The sequence below is a fragment of the Crotalus tigris genome, unplaced genomic scaffold, assembly GCF_016545835.1.
Source record: "Crotalus tigris isolate CLP2741 ecotype Arizona unplaced genomic scaffold, ASM1654583v1 scf7180000024339.11422700, whole genome shotgun sequence".
Taxonomy (NCBI): Eukaryota; Metazoa; Chordata; class Lepidosauria; order Squamata; family Viperidae; genus Crotalus; species Crotalus tigris.
The window spans coordinates 1,520,846-1,541,098 of NW_024100509.1; the positions used below are offsets into that span (position 1 = coordinate 1,520,846).

The 20,253-nt window shown below is 36.7% G+C and overlaps 1 protein-coding gene across 5 annotated transcripts in view; it reads right to left on the reverse strand.

The window, feature by feature from the left end:
* KIZ (kizuna centrosomal protein) overlaps positions 1 to 20,253 on the reverse strand; it is a 66,583-nt gene that overhangs the window by 32,096 nt on the left and 14,234 nt on the right. For all 5 annotated transcript variants that reach the window (XM_039325973.1, XM_039325972.1, XM_039325976.1 and 2 more), the window contains 7 exons: positions 18,080 to 18,242; positions 16,824 to 16,913; positions 11,640 to 12,249; positions 10,483 to 10,726; positions 6,245 to 6,379; positions 4,887 to 5,051; positions 1,043 to 1,193 (listed from right to left, as the gene is read on the reverse strand). In XM_039325973.1, the coding sequence (XP_039181907.1) occupies positions 1,043 to 1,193; positions 4,887 to 5,051; positions 6,245 to 6,379; positions 10,483 to 10,726; positions 11,640 to 12,249; positions 16,824 to 16,913; positions 18,080 to 18,242 (1,558 nt within the window). The remainder of the gene's footprint in view (positions 1 to 1,042; positions 1,194 to 4,886; positions 5,052 to 6,244; positions 6,380 to 10,482; positions 10,727 to 11,639; positions 12,250 to 16,823; positions 16,914 to 18,079; positions 18,243 to 20,253) is intronic.

Here is a 20,253-nt window from a genome sequence, read left to right on the forward strand (position 1 = left end):
GCCATGAGGTCCAGAGGGCATCTACTCCCTCTGCCCCCCGAACTGGGTACTGCAAACTGCGAAAGGAACTGTGGGAGCTGCGTGTTTGTCCTGGAGGCAAACAGGTCTATGATGGGGAGACCGAATCTATGAGTGATTTCCCTGAATAGCCTCGGGTGCAGACGCCATTCCGAGTGGTCCACTGTTGACCTGCTCAGGAAGTCTGCCCTCTTGTTTGCCTCCCCCGAGATGTGGTCTGCCCTGAGCGAGGCGAGGTTGGTCTCTGCCCAGGAGCCCAGCTGCTTCGCCCCGGCCAGGAGCACCCGGGACCAGGTGCCCCCCTGCCTGTTCACATGGGCCTTTGCTGACACATTGTCCATAAGGACGAGTACATGCTGTTTCGCTATGCTGTGGCGAAAGTGGCGGAGGGCCAGGTGTATGGCCCTGAGTTCCAGCCAGTTGATGCTGTGTCTCAGGTCCGCCCGAGACCACCTCCCTTGGACCCATTGAGACTGATAGTGTGCTCCCCAGCCGAACAGACTGGCGTCCGTCGTGACCGTGAGCCGCCTGGGCTCCTTGAAAAGAGACCCTCTGGTCATGGCTGGAGAGAGCCACCATCTGAGGGAGTGTAAGATGTGTGGTGGAATCCTTACTTCTTGGGTGGAAGTGCTTGTTCCCTGCTTTTGATAGGGGAGCAGACACCACTGGATGGGCCGCGAGTGTAACCTGGCCCAGGGAACGATCGAGATGCACGATTGTTTACATTTTTTCATATGCAGCTCACATCAAAGTATTTTGTTAAAGATTTTCTGGGTAGTTATGTTTTTACTTCAGCATCTCACATGTCAGATAACTTTATGAATTAAACGTAATAAAGACATACATCTTTCAGAAAATAATCAGCTAGATGCCAAAAAAGTCTTCTCAGCAAGCACATAATATGATCTATATGTAAAATTATTACTATACATACATAAATACAATTTCTTCATCTGAAAATCATTCACCAGATGTCATTCCCTGGCATTACCCAACTACGCAAGAGGTTAAGTAACATACTGACCGGGCTTTCTTCTTTATGATTCTCCAAAATCAATAGGGTACCAAATATGTCTTTCACTTCTTGTCTGAGTAAAATGTGATGCTTTTGCAAGAATAAGATATGTTTGCTTAAACGTTCCCAAATCTTAGTAAAATAAGAAGTCAATTCAGATCTAGATAAAACAGAAAAAAAGTTTTCACTTAAAATGCTCAAAAACAGCTCAGTTGACATGAGATATTGTTTTTGTTTTTTTTTATAAAGATTTTATTGTTTTTTTTATCAACATATGTTAATTTTTCCAATCAACAAGTTGTCTGGAGTTTGCTATGCTAATATATGTTCAATTCCTAATCCTTCATTCTTTCCTCTAGCCAAGAATAAAATAGGTTCCAAATTTGATAGTAGTCTATATCTTCTTTATCTTTCAACCTCATAGTTAATCTGTCCATCTCTGTACATTCCAATATTTTCCTGATTGTTTCTTCTTCTGATGGCAATCCTTCATTCTTCCAGTATTGTGCAAAAATTATTCTCGCTGCTGTAGTAATGTGTAAGATTAAATATAATTTCTGCTTATTAGTCTTTTCAGGCATAATACCTAGTAAAAAAAGTTCAGGTTTAAAATCCACTTGTTCACCCAATATTTTTTCTAACCACATATTTATCTTTCTCCAATAGGCCTTTGCCTTACCACATGTCCACCAAATGTGCCTATGTTATGTTTACATTTCCAACATCTATCTGACATATTTTTAAACATTTTTACTAATCTTGCTGGCGGCAGGTGCCATCTATAAAACATTTTATACAGATATTCTTTATATGAAGTTGACATTGTTAATTTGTAGTTTCTCTCCCATAACTTTTGCCATTTTTCTAATTCTATGTTATAGCCAAAAAGTTTTGCCCAATGAGATATTGTTTATATAGAACTGAAATATGGAATAAAATATGGAATCATCCCAGTCGGGCATCCCCCCCCCCCCAGTGTGCACATAAGAGGTAGCAAGCGTGCGGCGGCTGACAGTGTCCAGCAGCAGCCATAGCCCATTGGCCTTTTGGCTGGCACACTCTCGGGCTGCGCATCCTGTGAGTTGATTACTGTCCAAGCAGCAGGCGGAGGCAGGCAATCCGGATGCGCTGCGTGGGCATCTTGCTCATGGGAAGCTCATGTAGCAACATCGGCAGCAGGCAGAGCCAGAGGTACAGGGGGGAGGCAGGTGATCCGGATGTACCACGTGGCTGCTTGGCTCATGGGAGGGTCACACGGTGGTATCAGCAGCAGGCAGAGGCACAGGAGGGAGGGCAGGGGATCCTGATGTACTGTGTGGTCTCCTGCCTCAGCACAGCCATGGGAAGCTGAAAGACGTTGGGATGGAGTGGGCAGCATGTCAGGATCGCCTGCCTCCCCCTCTGTGCCTCTGCCGACTGCTGGTGCTGCCATGTGAGCCTCCCACAAGCCAGGCAGCTGCACAGTGCATCCGGATGTACTGCCTCACCCCCTGTGCCTTTGCTTAGCCTGCTGCTGGTGCATCCTGCGAGCCAGGTGGCCACGAAGCATGTCCGGATCTCCTGCCTCCCCCCGCGCCTCTGCTTGGAGGGATGGTCTGGTGGTCATAGCGCTTGGACTTACCTGTGCTGCACGGGCTATGGCTGTTGTTGGATACTATTGGCCCCTGCTGGCCACGCCCAACCCAGGCTTATTTTTGGGGTGGGGCTTATTTTAGGAGCATGCTAAAATGAGGCTAGGGCTTATTTTCTGATTGGGTCTTATTTTCGGGAAATACGATTTTTATAGAAAAATGAAATTAGATTGATTAGGTCATTGAGATGTTTGTGCTTTTATTGTGTTTTTTGTTTTATTTTTTGCTATCTTTTTTGTGTTATGGTGTACATTGCCAAGATTCACCTTCTGAGTTTGGCAGAATATAAATACAATGCACACAAAAAAGGCCATGGCTGGCAAAAACTAAACTGAGAGTTTTACCATTCACTTAATAGCTATGTAATCCAGTTATGCAATCGGTAGTTGATTTATTGTATCTTTTGGTGTCTTCCCAAGAGTCTTAGTATTAGCCTTTCAAGGCAGTCCAGACCAGAAGCACAACCAGGAGCATCAGCATGATCTTTACTGTAAAGTTACATTGAACAGAATCCTACAAGACTGAAAATATTTCTCCCATCCTCTCTTTTTAGTCACCAGAAAAGTAAAGAGGGTCGTCCCTTTTGAAACACGTCTCATGTTTTCCCCCCACCTGCAGACTGAGCTGTCTCTTATCACGTTGTCCAAGCTGCGGATCTTCCTCCTGTCTCCCAAGGTCATTCCCACATACCATCACAACTGAGAACATTATTCATTAAGATATTTTGACATATTATTTTGGATTGAATTATATAATTCAAATGACTAGAAATATCATATTTTATCCTAAAAAGGTTGAACAATTTTTGAAAGAGGTGAAATAGCTGGGAATTGAAACTAGTGCTTATAGAACAGTGGTTCTCAACCTGTGGGTCGGGACCCCATTTGGGGTCGAACAACCATTTCACGGGGGTTGCCAAACAACACAGTCCACCATTTTTCCCCCCTTTTCCTTAGCTGTGCTACTCCCTTTTATTCTATTGGCTTTTGAAAGCCAATAGAATAGACTCTCTTGAATAGAGTCTAATTCTATTGGCTTTCAAAAGCCAATAGGAATTGTCCAGGCTGCCTCTGCCCTGCTGAGCCCACCAAAAGTCCCATTCTGCAAACGGTGCTGCACCAATTGAGTAGTCCTCGACTTACGACTGGTTGAGTAGTCCTCGACTTACGACCGGCTGGGGGTCGCGGCATTAAAAATGTTGAGAACCACTGTTATAGAACATTCAGGCAAAGCAAATACATAGGAAAATGCATAACAAACTAATTCAGGAACATGGACAGATAGTCAGTGGGGAAACTGGCAGGAAATTGTAAACCCCAGTCATGTGACATCGTGCTTAACAAACAAAAAAAAGTTGCTTAAGAACCACAACCAGAATTGGCATGGTCCCATGATTTTTGACTTTATGACTACAATGGAGTTTCTGGTCCCAGTTACGGTCATATCTGTACTTTCAAGTAAATTATCAACTAAAGCTTGAGTAGATAATCAAGAAATGAAAATGCCTATAATTTTGAAATCTGAACACATAGTTAAACCAATTAGGGCAGAATCTCAGAAATATTTATTATTCATCAAATGTATATGATTGTCCATCTCATAGAAAGCAACTCTTGGCAGCATACAACAATCCAAATTTCCTTCCCTCAGCTCCCACCCATGGGCTGTCTCTTATCTCTTGTCATGCACACTGAACTTCTGCCAGGTTTGTTTCTCACAATCTCTCTCACATGAGTCTATTTGAGGAGAACTATATGTGTAATAATGTATTTGAGGGCGTTTTATGTGTTAAGAGTAGTGAGCTAGTAATAGATTAGGTATATGTGTATGTGTGTTTACCTATGTACTTGCTGACAGATGCACTGCCAAAAGCCTAAGTTAACACTTTATGTATTCTCAGACACCTGAAAGCTTCCTAGCCCTGGTCTTAGCTATTGCTCTTTGCTTATTATCTAGGGTTTTCTTTTTCCCATTCATCTCTTTCCTTTCAAATCTCCTATTCTATACATTCTTACCTGGGAATAAGTCTCACTGAACTCAGTGAGGCTTGCATCAAAGTAAACATGTACAGGATTGTCCTATAAAACATATTTAATTTCTTTATTTGGAATAGTTAAACTATAACCTGATGCATGCAACTCTCTTGAAGTGCTTTGGTTTCATATCATATACAGCATGTGATTTATACGAATGATGACTCTGTGAACATTAAGTGATCATACCTGCTTTGTTCTTCATTCAGTCTTTCCCTTTTGTCATTAAGCATTCTATCTTGTAAAAGGCATCCATTCATTGTATTTTGCAATAATTTCTGAAGTTGATAAAGGACCAGTGCTTGACATGCATCAAAGTTTTCTTGTGCCAAATTGCCACTTTTATTACAGAGTCTATAAACAAAACAGGTACTTAAAAACAGGTAGTTAATAATATTCTATTTTTATCAATGAAATTTAAAATTATTAATATATTGATCAAATATGAATAGGTCAAGGTGTATGCATGCACCAACTACTTCACCTGCACCACCCGAAAAACCAAAGAAACTGATATTTTACCCAGCTGAAATAATAGAAATAACTGTGATACACAGCTGGGTAAAATGAAAGTCTTTGTGGAAGAATGTGATAGACCACGGGTGTCAAAGTGCCAGCCCATGGGCTGGACATGTCACGATGAAACCGCACCCACCCCAGTGCCGGCAATGGGGAAAAGTTCTGATATATCATGCGACATTACGTGACAAGTTTAATATTAGGATCTTTTTCATAGTCAGCATTTCTGTTTCAAGATCTGAGCTCACTACCTCAAGGTAACACGTGCAAAGCTAGACTATGAGCCTGCAATGCCAATACTGTCAAGTGTGAAGAATATATAATAATTCTTTCAACAATTCCTAGGAGGAATGAGGGAAAAAAGAATCCTGGACTAGAGTATGGTAATGCAAACACTCTGGGTCTGACTTGTAATCTACCAAAATAAATCAGAATAATGAAAACGTAATTGCATTGCCAAACATAAGGTCCTTTCCATTTAACAATTTTTTAAAAGTATATTAATGAGGAATCAATGACTTTAAAACAATCAAATTGTTCCTGCAACGTTGTTATAAAGAGATCATAGCCACAGATTACTAAATAAGAATGACCATTCCAAAAAACAGATTATTTACCTTAAATAGAAGGCAAAGTTACTAAATGTTATAGTGAGTTCCCAAATTTGGGAGGGAAGTGAAAGGTGCCACACCAGTCTGTGCTTTCCTATCTTCCTCCAGTTTAACAAAATAATATTGTTCTTTCTCCAAAATCAGTGATAATTATAAGTGCTGAAAAGCCTTTTTTAAGAGCTCTAATCATTTGAAGTCCATTTCATATGAACCCTGAAATATACTATGCATGCCTCGTTGTTAAAACATCTTTACATTATTCTTCCAAACAGACCAATTTTGAAATGAGAACAATCCAGGATTTTTGTGGTGGAGGAGTAATCCAAAATAAATTCAGATGACGTTATCAAAACCACAATCAGAATAGTTATATAGGTAGCATGCTAACATTTCACATTAAATGAAAATAGCCTTGACCTTATAAGCTTCTCTAGTTCTGCTGTATTAGCAGTTTCTCTCCGGTATAATGCCGGGCATTCAGAAGGTACTTTGGCCACCAGTTCTTCTATGAAAGTTAAGACATGACAAAATCCTTCAAATGATAGACATTCTCTGCAGAAATAAGAAAAAATGCATTTCATGCAGTAGCAAGAACATATTGTTTAACAATCTACTAAAATATTGGTATTAAAATAGGGCATAGTAATATAAATGGGGAAGTAGAAACATTTTTGCTGAATTTCGTTGTATATATATATATGCCTTCTTTGCATTATACCAAGAAGCATTGAGCTATATCACCTGAAAATACTTTTGCTCGTCCCTTTTTTGTGACATTTAAATAGGGACACAACAGTGTGATAAATGTTGTATGAGGCAACACTATCATATTGTGTAGGGTTTATCTTCACGAGCAGCAATCAACAAAGCAGAGATAAGAAATTTGCAACGGGAAGCTGGCATCGTATATATTGGGAATCCCTAAATGTCAAAGGGGGAAAAAAAGAATGAAACATACAGACCTGTATTAACCATAGCTCAAGTTTTCATGTCTGGATTATATATCATAAGTTTGCAGAATTCATGTAACTAGTAAAACACTGTCCTGGTTTGGTGTATAAAAAGTTCTGCTAGACTATTGTAGCACAAGTAATTTATCTGATAATGTTTATTTCTATGTATAACATGATTAGCAAAGAAACTTAATAAATTTTAGGGCCACATTTGGCCAATAGTGCAATGATATTGCAAACTTTGTTTGAAGCAGCTCAGCATTTGGTTATTTTTAATTTAAAACAACCAAAACGTATAACTATGTGAATGTAAAAAGCGAATGGATCCCTACAGGTGGAAAACATAACTGCGATTTAAGGGGAATTATAATAACGGGATGCCTCTATAATGATGCAAATTAAGATTTAAGGATTTTAACAATGGAGTATTGCTAATCCTTTTATAGAGGTGTAAATAGCTATTCAGATTTTTATTTCAGACTGCCAGCTTTGTTCAAGCAGAACTCTATAAAGCAAACACACAGCTGGCCTATAAACTATGGTACAAAAACTATATTCAGAGATCCTACCAAGCTTCTAAAATATTTACAACTTTAATGCATAGTGTGCACGATTCACACAGCACTGTAAAATATTTCAGTTACTGAAAATGATTCCCATAACAGTAAGGGTGAACACTGAAAAATGAAGATGGTGTGGGAGTGAAGTTTTGAGTTTTAAACCAATACACACTGAACCAGTAAGAACACACAGGCAGTTCAACGGGGCTTTTCATTGCGCTGAAGTCTTACAAAATCTCTATTTCAGCTAGGTCATTCCCTATTGTGCTCCTCCCTCTGGGTGGTCTTTCCAGGGTGCCACTTGAAGGGAATACATTAATAAAAAGAAGGGGAAGGAAAGGACACATAAATAAAGAAAAGCAAAATGGATGACATGATGCAGCAGGCTATGGATCAGGGGTCAGCAAACAAGGGGTCTTTCTCTTTACAGGTTGCTTCCTGGAAACAGTCTGATTAAGCTGACAGCTTGAATTATGTGTTACATTTTGTAACGCACAATCCATCTGTGCTAAGTCCTCTTGAATGCAGCTGAAGCAACACAAGCAAAAGGTCTCTGCCTTGTTCCTTCTTAAACCTAAGCTTGAAATACTCATTATTTTCCTAAGTGCGAAGTCGAAGAGTCTGGACTTGCTAAAGCTCTAAATGAAGCACAGGTTAGTGATGGGAACTGACAAAGGGCAAAACAAGGTTCTCCCTCAGTTTGACAATACTGACACATCAAAAGTTTTGAAAGATCATACACTATTTAATAGATTGTTCATTGATTTATTTCCCATGGTAGAAGTAGCAATATTAATAGGCCAGTGGCTACAGGGTAGCATGAGACTAATAAGTTCTCATAAGATGTCATTATGAGGCTTATTGCTGGTTCCACTCTTAAATTTTAAAATAAAGATGTGGTGGTAGGATAGAAATCAGACGGATCAATAGAGGTATCTATGAAAACCAGCAGCAGAACTTTAAAAATATGTGTGGAAAAAGCCCAGTGAACAAGATTCAGAGAGATTCAATTTAGAGAGATTTAATTACAATTCAGTATATTGTTAATGCTGCTTTAGGAAATGGTCTAGTTCAATACCTAATTGCAATCTTAACTAGTACTGACTGGGGGTGGGGGAATGCATATTTAAAATATATAAAATTATAACAACTTACATGAAGTGTTACTGTCACTTGCAACAGTACACCATTCTGACTGACGCAGAAAAAAATATAATAAAGGCTATACAGGTAGTTCTCGACTTATGATCACAGTTGGGAACCAGAATTTTCAGTGCTAAGCAAGGCGGCTGTTTAGTTAGTTGTACTCAATTTTAGAACTTTTTAGCCAGGGTTGTTAAGCAAATCACTGCAGTTGTCAAGCAAATTGTGTGTTTTTCAAGCAAATCTGACTTCTTCCTTTGGCTCTGCTTGTCAACGGCTGGGAGGGAAGGTCACAAATGGTGATCACATGATCCCAGGATGCTGTAACCATTGTAAATACTCGTTGGTTGCCAAATGCCTGAATTTTGATGGTTGTAAATGTGAGGACGGGTCACTAAGTCCCATTTCTTTAATGCCATTGCAACTTCAAACAGTTGCTAAACAAATGGCTGTAAGTCAAGGACTACTGTATATAATAAAAGCTACATATATAAAGTATTATTTTTATTTCTAAATGATATCTAGCAAAATGTAAAATACTAACTGAACTATGTTTTTAACATCATGAAAGTTAATCAGTTCTTTAATTCCATTCAACCTTAATTCATAAATACATTTGTTTATTCCATTTACATCTTGCTGCAATCCAAAGTAACTCTTGGCATGTCTATCACAGTGATTCAGTTATAATTAAAGAGATTTAAGGAAGATTTAAGGAAGATGACATCTTGTATACTATTAATATTTTCAACTCCCTCATAACAAATCTGAAGTTGCTTGTCAACACATTATCTTGCAAATACAATTTTAAAGGGTCAGAAAAGAAGGAAAATAAATATAACCAAGTAATTATAAAGTATAAAATACACAAAAGCCACAGACATAGGTTTCATATCAGCTCTAAATATATTTAACTGCTAAGATTTAATGTAAGTTGATGTTAGGAAATAACAATGTATTGTTTTAAGATACTGGTCCTAGAAAAATTTGTAAACACTTACAAGACAGAGAATCTATTATACAGGGGAGTTAGGGTAAAAATACCTAATAAAACAAAGAGAAAAATCTAACTATTATCCACATAAAGATTCAGAATCTTTATAGAGAGAAAAGCACTACCTCAAACCAACCCTAACTGGAGGACTATCTGAGTAGTTGTGTTAAGCTGAACTTAGGAAAACAACACAATTTTAATCTTGGTATCTCTCTGCCATAACTAATTCTGGTATCTCTTTGCCACTTTTAACAGCTTTCTCTATAGTGCAGAGGAAAAACAGATCAGTTGCTCATAGATAGTACCATATCTGCTAAAAGTGAAAATCTTAACATAGGAGACTAGGATTTGCTACACTGGATGACGAATTAAATAGGCAAGTAAACTTAAATTACACTAATCAATAGGAAGGAAAAAATCCATACCAACTGAAAGGCATATATCATCTCTTATACAAAATAGATATCTATGCTGTGCACTCATTAGAGAGAACATGCTATTGAATCTCTAAGGTCTGTCTTCTGGCTGCTGTTTTCCTCACTTCGCACTACAGACCTTAGAGATTACCCCTACATTACAGAATATATTCCCAGAGGTACATCTAGTCGATCATCGTTGACATTTAAGAAAATGCTAACATTTTCTTTAACATTTATTTCTTTAAATAAGTATTTACCAACTAATACCTAGATCACGGGTGTCAAACTCGCCGCATTACGTGACGTGTCGTGACTTTTTTCACATTGCAGGAGCTGGGGTGGGTATGGCCTCTGCATAAGGCAACCGGCCCGCAGGCTGGCAGTTTGACACCCCTGACCTAGATGTTGGATCATCTCAATGTTAGTCTTATACTATTATTATTATGTTTAATATATTTAGTTTTTAATTGTGAGGTGTTTTTAGGCACCTATTTTATTATTACTGTACACTACCCAAAATTGTAGAATGAGCAGATATAACAATAAACAAAACAAATACAAATGAACATTACTGGTTTAGTTTTACCTTAGCTCGAGGCCAGAACATGAGTGTTCAGTTGAAAAAAACATTTGAGAATATTCTTCATTATTACATATTGTATTGTCAAGTTTGCAATCTGTACTGTTTAGATTTTGTTGTAGTTTCAAAGAAGTTGATTCCTCCTCCTCCTCCTCCTCACTCAATGAAACAGTAAGATCTGTGCTGCTACTTAAACTTTTATCTTCCTCCTGCAGTATATTTTTGTCCAATTGTATGGTGCTCCCCAAAACTGTAACAAAAACATTTTTTGAACTATTAAATCTAAATATTTATTTATAAACAATTAGAATAATGTCCTGAACCTGTCTAGAACATTATTATAGGGCAGAAAACCTGTTTTTTTAACACTGAGTTTCCAAAATAAAAATAAACTAAGCTGGCTAAAGAAAGGCATACTAGATAGTTTGTAAAACCACCCACCATGATAAATTTAGGACAAACCATCTCACAATATACCTATTGGAGGAATATTTTAGAAAACAATACTTTTTAAAATTCTATTTAGAAATTACAATACCTGGAAAGAATAACAAAAGAATAACAGAATATTTTCTTGCAGCTTAATGAGATTAATTTTTACCCTCCATTTTAAATTGTATACATTCTGAATTGTCCTAGAGAGAACCTAAAGATGAAATTGCAATTCTTCAATCAACAGAACTACAGCTGTTTCGTTAAGATTTCATGAGACAAGAAATGCTTACTTTAAAAAAATTAACAAAAACCTAACTTCAAATCTATAGAAATCTATTTCTATGCTAACAAAATACATACCTAATATCAAAGGTATGGAACCATTAGATATTTAAAAAGGCCAAGTGACTATATATTGAATAATAATACTATCCTTTTTACAAAGTCTTTGATTATGCTCTCTTACACTTTTATACTCTTGTAAATAATAAAAGAAAACATGAGAAACATCTCTGTGGCTGAGTTCTCAGAAAACAATTCCAAATAAAGCAAGGTTACAAACAAATCAAACATAATGTAAACAATATAGTAGTTCCTAACTGCATTCCTATTATCTTTTGCTATTCAAAAAGTACATTTTTTTATTCATAGATCCTACAGTTATGGGACAACATCATCAAAACTACAGCTGAAAGATGGCTTTCTTTTTCTTTATATCATCTTTATACCTGGGAGTTTTTCTTCTGAGCACTCATTGGCAGAAACAAGTAAGTCAGGATCACCGATCAATGAGATGGGCTCTTTAGTTCCTTGTTCATATTGTGAAGAATGTTCACAGGTCAATGATTTGCAGGAACTGTAACTTTTCAGACTGGTGGATCTGTTCTCAAAACTTAATTTTCTGTGTAGCAGAGATTTAGGTTCAGGGTGGGCATTGTTTTCCACAAAATTATTGCTGTCATTATTTGCTATACTTTCCCCCATTAAACAAGTTCTTTCATTCTCATATGATACACTGGATGTGACTGGCATTTCTTCAGCTTTCAGCAGAGATGTCTTCCCATCTATTTTGTCAGACTTATTTGAGCACTGTAGATCACTATTAGTTTGAACTACACAGCTGTCTGTCATATAGCAGCTCTGTGATGGTTGTCTATAGGAATATGGGTCAGAAATTGAAAAGCTCTTTGTGAGTTCAGATTTCTGCAGTGCACCGAAATCTTCAACGCTTGAGACAGCTGACATTTGGCGACCCATAAAGATAGTTGCTGAATGATATAGTCCTCTTGACATGGCTGTCCTGGCATTAATTCTTGACTGCCTTGCTTCTGGAACCATCTGAAAAACAGTTGGAAATCAAGAAACTGTTTTCTATTTTTTTCATTATTATTATAGTAGATAGGAATTGTTTGAAAAATACTCCTTTTTAAAAAAAGATTAATAATAATGCATTAAACCTCTGTGCCATCAGATTCTCAATGACTCTGGTTGGCTTACAAAAAAATACAATAAAACATAAAAAATAAAGAAAAGAGATGGCAAGGGCAATGAAGTAAGGGCTCTTCACTCCATTGAACATAAGCAGTATAAAGCAATGCAACATGCATTGTCAGGTTAAGTTTCAGATGTGCTCTGAGGAGGTTAGCAACATAGCTAGCAATAGGTCAGCACACATTCATTGTCTGACAAAGCACTACCTGGAAGAAATTTACGCTATAGATGTGCAAATTATTCCAAGTAGGAAAAGTGTCAAGTTCAGTAGTTACAACAAAACCTGGTTATTTTGAAAATATTATTTCAATTTGCAAGTTCTATGATTGTTCTGTTATTTTGGGGTTTAGCTAACAACAGCAGTAGCTACAGTAGTTAAATTAGATTAGAAATGAGAAGGAGTGCCAACATGCTGGGGGGGAGGGGGGAGGGAAGTAATGTAAACATGTTTGAAGGCCAGTTTGGATTTGGCTTTACTACTATAGAGGGAGGACCAGGATATAGCAACCAACCAACACACACTGACTAATCTGCTCTATTACTGAGATTGTTGAATGCTTCAAGCACCTCCCCCATAGCAATATTTTTGCAATGTTGTTTAGATTTATGGCAGCATAAGCTTCATTAGTTAGAGCAGGGGTTCTCAACCTTGGCAACTTTAAGACTTGTGGACTTCAACTCCCAGAATTCCTCAGCCAGCTGGCTGAGGAATTCTGGGAGTTGAAGTCCACAAGTCTTAAAGTTGCCAAGGTTGAGAACCCCTGAGTTAGAGAAACAAAAAAGACTGCCCTTTCCCACCATGGGTTTTCAGTTCAACAAATGATAGAATTAAGTGTTAGAGATCCTTTGTCTGAAACCTTGTCGGGTATAGGAATCCGGGATTCACCCTTTAAAGTTAAAACACCTTTTGCCCTTTGCCTCAATATGAAAAAAATGTTTGCTTTAATTAGGGGAAATTAATTCTTCCAGTGAGGTGTGCGTACTAGGTTGATAGCACAACAATATTTGCTGGGCTGTACATATATGCATGCACATACCTTATTAGAGTGCTTTCATTTTAAATCACGCTTTACTTTTATGGTTTAATCCTCTCTTCCCAGCCTCATGAGCTAGAAAAGCAGAGGGGAAACTGAGAGGGACAAAGAGAGAAGGCAGAGGCTTATTGATCAAGAGGGGTGGAAGCATCACTCAAGTGTCATTGCCACCACTGCAGTGCACAAATTCTCCTACTGACTATTAGTAGGGTATCTTAAGCAGAACAAAATACTGCCTTAGTGGGTGAACCAACATTGGTATGCAAACATAATACTTCAAAGGCATGCTATTGCACAGGTAATGACTTTATATAACTTTCAGCGCCTCTAAATGGATATTTTCTTCCACTACAAAATGGTTATCTCTTCAGCAAGCAGGTTGAGCCCTTTGCATAGAAAATGCTGGAATCACTGTAAGCAACAGGACCCCAATAAGCATGCACTGCATTCCAGACACATGGCTTACTTGAACATGGGTTCGCGCTTTTTACCTCTTTTCACCTTGCACTGGTGCAGTAGCCACCCACAAGAAGGTACTGGTTCAGAATGAGGAACTTTAGGTACTTACATGAGGAGAGTATGACTACGATGCATTGCAATGAGAAGTAGCTATCAGTGTGGCAAAACCAAACGTTTTCAAGATCACAAACAACAAAAACAATCATCCACAGTTTATCTGTATTAGCTGTATTGCCTCCAAACAGCAAATGTGTGGGATGGTCTTGGCAGGATGGAAACCAACATAAACATTACGCCTTTGGCCCGTGACTATTGTCACCTTTCACGTGGCTATACAAATGCTACTTCAGCACCTCATCCCCCAAGAGACCATCGTACATTGGAACTCTATCTAATGTTGGCACTGCTTGAACACATCCAACCAACCAGATGCATTAGACAAGTGTTCTGAAAATCCATACAGGTAATTCTTGATATACAACCTTAATGGAGCCTGCCTATTACAGTTATAAGTCATGACAATTTCCAATTTCCAATTTCCAGTTCCAATTTTACAATCTTGTTGCCACAGTTGTTAAGCAATACCGCAATTGTTTAGCAACCCATTGTTCACTATAGGGCATTTTCTTTTGCCAAAAAGGGGAACTAATTGCTGTTGTTAGGAGAAATGTCATAAATTGCAGTCACATGATCACAGGATGCTGTAAATGGCTGAAAAAACAGGCTGGTTGCCAAGTGCCTGAAATACCTGTGGTTGCCAAGTACTTGTGGTCACATAACTATGGGGGAGGAGGGGATGGTGGAGCCATCAGAACTTTGGAACTGGATTGTAAGTACCTTTGGGGGGGGGAGAAGCCATCGTAATTTCAATGATCGTTAAGTGATTGATTTAAGTTGAAGGCTACCTGTATGCAGCCAATAGACCTTTCAAATTGCTTGGACAGTCTTATTGACTTCAACTTTAGTGTCTTGCTTATGCTGAGCTTCAGGTGGATTTAAAATGAAAACACATCAGCACTTGTTTAATTGATTTGTTAAACTTTGAGATACACATATATATAGTGTTGTCCATGATCTTGCATTCTATTAACGTTGAGTTCTGATTGCATTTAAAAATAAAAAATCACTTCAACACACATGACAGGGCTATGTTGAATTTACTGAATGATCTGCAGAGTTCTAATATGTGAACAGCTTTGCCTAAAGTTGTTTGAATCTCAACAGTGTCTAGAACACAAGCTGAGGAGGAAGCATGATCAAATTCTTGCTTCTATGCTTAGAGAAATGTTTATGTTTCTGTATGCTGTTATTTGGATCCTAGCCAGCATTTGTAAAAGCTATCACCCTTATACAGAGGATTAATAAATTTAAAATGAACAATGACAGATCACAAACAATTCACAGTATAATACTATAATAATCTTAAAGTACTCTATGGCTTTTGGATATCTAATGTAAAATATTTAAAAAAAACATTCAGATAAATATTTTATGTGTCGTTGTATAAAAATGGACATGCGGAAAATCAGTATTTTAGAATTCTATCCATACTGTTTCATAAATATATGAACGGAATGAATGTTTATATTATCTAAGTCTACTTATCTAGGTCAAGGTTGGTGAAGCTCTTTGCTCTGTATATAAGGAAGAATGGTCTAAATTCAAGGTTTCAACACCTTTTTAATCTACAACCAGGAAAAAAGAAATCTATAACCTCAGATTAACAACTGCTAATGCAATGAAGAAAACCTTCCTGCCACTATTAAACACATCTCCCCACACGCACACACATACACACACATGAAATAGTGTTGCCTCTGTTTCTTTCCTGATAAGAGTCTTAAATACCAAACAGTTAAATGCATAATAACATTTACTGGCAGCAAGACAGCCTGCTTAGCTGATACATAAAGCAGGTAAAAGGAGGAAAAGTTAATTTCTTGGCTGAATGATTCCATCGGTAGCTATAGGGCAAACTAGAAAGTCTTTCAGTAAAGTAGCAGTTGATTCTTCTATCAATCTGCAGCACACATACTCTTCCAAGGAATGCATTAAATATGAAAATCATATCCTGTTATCATCTGTTTCCAGCTTTCAGCCCAGTAAGCTTTCCTTAATGAATGTTGTAGCCTAAGGGACAAGCATGCTGTTGGCTTTTCTGAATAATGGAGTGATGCTACCCATTTTGGCTTATTACAATATCGACTAGCTGAGGGGGTTTCACATATAGTCACAAGTGACTACTCTTGCCAGCATGCTCCAAGTTATTACAAGATGTTTTTAGTCATTTCATCTAAAAGAGCTTTCCTGCTTTTAGGGAAGAAAAACCGTTCTGGTCTTGAACTGTATCATTTATATGGAGATAGGAGGGGGGGGGGATTAGAAGGCTGCATTACCACAGATACATAGCGGAATATATTTGAGTATTACTTCTCGGCTTTGTCCATGGTTTAGGTATGCAATCTTTGCTTTTTAGAGGGACAAGAAAGGTCAAAATGTATGAAATTATAAATTCAATGTATTTCAATTAAAATTTACAAGACTTTGCCACACTATTTTGAGTCTAGAACTTAAGAATACTAGATGAATGGAATGCTGAAAAGTGAGGGTTTCAATCACTATTTATTAATTTCACAATGAAAGCCTTTGCTTCTTACCTAAAATCATACTATTTATATGGCATGTGAGAACAGCAACACAAGCTTTACAACCATTTTTTTAAAAAATGCAAAAACCTCCTAAATTAAGAGATTGTGTCTTCTATTCCACTGAGTCAAAAAGAAATATAAACATGCCTAAATTTTCCCAATGAAATAACTGGAAAATAAAGAACAAGAAAAAATAAGGAATACAAACTAAAAAGTGAGAAAATATAAAATAAGGAAAATGAGGAAAATTATCTTACATGCATTAAGAATTTTCACATACCTGACATTTAGGACCATCTCTCATCTCATGTTTTAACGTATCTTTTCTCTCAACTAACAGCCTATTTTTAATTTCTTTTTCATATTCTGCCTAGTATAAGGAGAGATTATAAATAATCATTAAGCATTCAGGTTGTGATGTAGCCAAAGTTAAACAGATGTGTCACTGATTCCAGTGGAAACCAATTAAGTATATGTTTTACCTCTTCTTTTAAATTAAGTATTTTATATGATTGGATTGTTTTGATGTAGTAATATGTAGTATACAGTATAAAAAATCAACTTGTTTAAAACGATTCTGAATAACATTCTCATTTAAATACGCTACACATATTAATTTTAATCTTATTGAATATTGCATTTACCTCAAAATGTAAGAAGATGCTATAAATATGAGATGATTAACCAGAAAAAAAATACCATTACTATATTCTCATGAATTTAAAACAACCCTCCAATTTTAAAGTTAATTTATTCAGAAATAACTATGCTTACATTCAGAATACAGTATATAAAATGGTTCCAAAGCTAAAATAATGTTTATGTAAAAGCTTCCATTTTATTTAAAATCAACTATACTAGTTTATTCAAGTTTTTCATTAGTTCTTTATATCTTCTAAATAAACAATCATAGCCAAACTGTATACTTTTATACTTTTACATAAGAATTATCTAAAACTACATAAAATGTTTTAGAACTTTGTTAATTGCTTCTCCAGATTTTGAAACAAAATTCTGTGTTTTAGGTAGTATGTTCATAACAGACCTTTCTTAGATTCAAAGTTCATAAGAACTACGAATTAAAATGTGTATATTTGGCAAAACGCAACGAAATGATGATATAGTAAATTCAGTATAAGACCTTCTAAAACATAATGAGCATTTGAGAATGATTTAATAGCTATTAAAAATCAGATGCTGCAAATGGGGTAGCACAGAATCACAAGAATTTGAAATAAAATGAAATGTCAAGAAGTGTTTTCACTACATTCTTTTAGGTCCTGTTTCACTGATATCACAATCAAATTGCATATTTAACAATTAAAGTTCAGGTAGCTAAATAATGTTGCAAGAAATATTCAAGACCCTTAAGCTCTCCAGCCCTACCTCATTTCCAAAGCTTTAAGAAGAAGAAAACAGAACTCTACTGCTATCCTTACAGTACCTATCAACTTATGTCACATAAGATTTCCCGAATAGGCAAAACAGACTCCTTCAAAGTAATTGTTACTTTATTACAGCTAGAACACATCATACCTTTAGCTTTTGAAGGGACTCTGATCTTGAAGCAAACTTCCTAATGTGAGCTTCAATACAATCAAATTCTTTTAATAAATCTTGGTTTCGGAGCAGAGATTTCTTCTGACGTTCACATATTTCATTTAAATATTTTTTTAGATTTGCGTATTTCAATTTAGTTCTACACAGGGAGAAGCAAAAAAGTCAACCATAAACTGTAACAGCTTATTTTTGCAAAGAGAAACATTTCTTAAATGTACACAGGATTATCAGAAGAATATTTAATGTTAATGGTAGACAGAATTATAAAAACTAATTAGAATCAATGTTTGAGGTTATTCCCTTTTACTTTAAATATGAAAATTTACTTCTTCAAGACAATAATTTAAAATTTCTCCAACAAAGTATAATCCAGTTACAATCTGAGTGTACTTCCAGCCCAAGATCATCTCACTTTGTCTCTCCCCTTTCTTGCTTGCATAAGTTCAAGGAACAAAAACACCATTGCAAACAGAGGTAAGTCTAAATTAATCACGTCTGTCATAGTCAAATTATACATGCACTGAGGAAGATGGGACTAGCCAGACTCCTAAAATAGGACTTGGAGATGATAAGAATTAAATACACCTTCTTCCTTTGATTCTTTCAACCCAAAGTTTCTATAGAACATACTGGTTAGCATCCATCTACTATCTTTAAAAAGACTAATTATTAAATCTTTCACACAAAGTGTTTTGGATTACTTAAGAGCACATGCAAAACTTTTTTAAACTATTAAAGACCTGCATTTTTTTTTCCAAGCTCACAAAACTGCTTCAGAAACTGCTTCTGACCGACTCTGCATAATGACATGTGAGCCTGTGAAAAAGACATGGTAGCTTAATTCGAAAAGAGATGTTTTATACCTGCTGCCCACACATTTCAAGGAATCTCTTTCAAAAAATTTGCATAGGTGTCACTCTGAACCACCACAGTATTGTGGAGTTGTTTGGTTCTATGTCTGGAGATGGGCATATCAGATGTCATGCTTCCTTAGGGCAAGTTGCAATTCATCACAGCAAAGAACACCTTACTTATTAAATAGTCATTAAAATATATGCATGCCACAAGAAAGTTGTAACCTTAAGAAAGAATAGAGACCCATGGGAAATATCCAATGTCAGTGGGTTAAGTTATGTTTGGACAAGGAAAATTAAGTTTCATCCAGGATTATAGCCATTGGAAACTGTAAGTATCTGATTCCCAAATTAAGATTCTGCCTACCTTCTAAAAAGTTTCAACAATACTGTAGTCTTTATTGTAAAGTAAGACTCTAAAAATACCAGGAAAGTAGGCTGCTAGTATTCTAGGCAAGTGGTCAGCCCAATATATTTGCTATCTATTTCTTCTGGTCAACTTTATTTATTTTATTATTCATTCAATCAATCAATTTCTGTAGCCACCCAACTCAACCAAATGACTCTGGCAGGCTTGCAATTCTAAAATTATAAAATAATTAAAACAATTTAAAAATCATTAAAGCAATAAACAACAAAATAAATAAACAGCAGCTATGATGATTAATCACTAATAGTAAAGCCAAGAAATAGGATTCTTAACACCTTCTGAGCCTTAGGTCGATAGCCCAGGTATATAGCCAAGTTTTTTTAATCTTTGCGAAATGCCAACAGGGTTGAGGTTATTCTAATCTCCGAGGGGAGAATATTCCACAAGGCAGGGACTACAGCAGAAAAGGCCCGTCTTCTAGTTCCCACCAGTCAACACTTTTTGGCTGATGCAGCATGCCCAATCTGAATTAGACTGGACAGGTATGAACTCTTGGAAAATGACCATCCTTCAGGTAAGCCAGTCCCAAGCTATGTAGGGCTTTAGAAGTGACAACCAGCACCTTGAATTGCACCCAGATTTAGAGGTCCAATATGATAACATGAGAAATGCTTTCTTCCGAATAGTTGAACTGCATATTCTTCACTTTTCCATACAATTAAGTAATTTCAAACATAGCGGCTGACATGTATTTATATTATTATTTTTCTACATCATCTGGTCTGTTTTTATCCAGTAGTGAATCAGATTTAGGTTTTGCTTTCCCTGGGTGCCTTCCCTCCATTCATCTTCCCAATTCCAATTTTCAATATACATGAATCCATAAAAATCTAACTATACATGCCAATCGGCACTGTAATGCACCG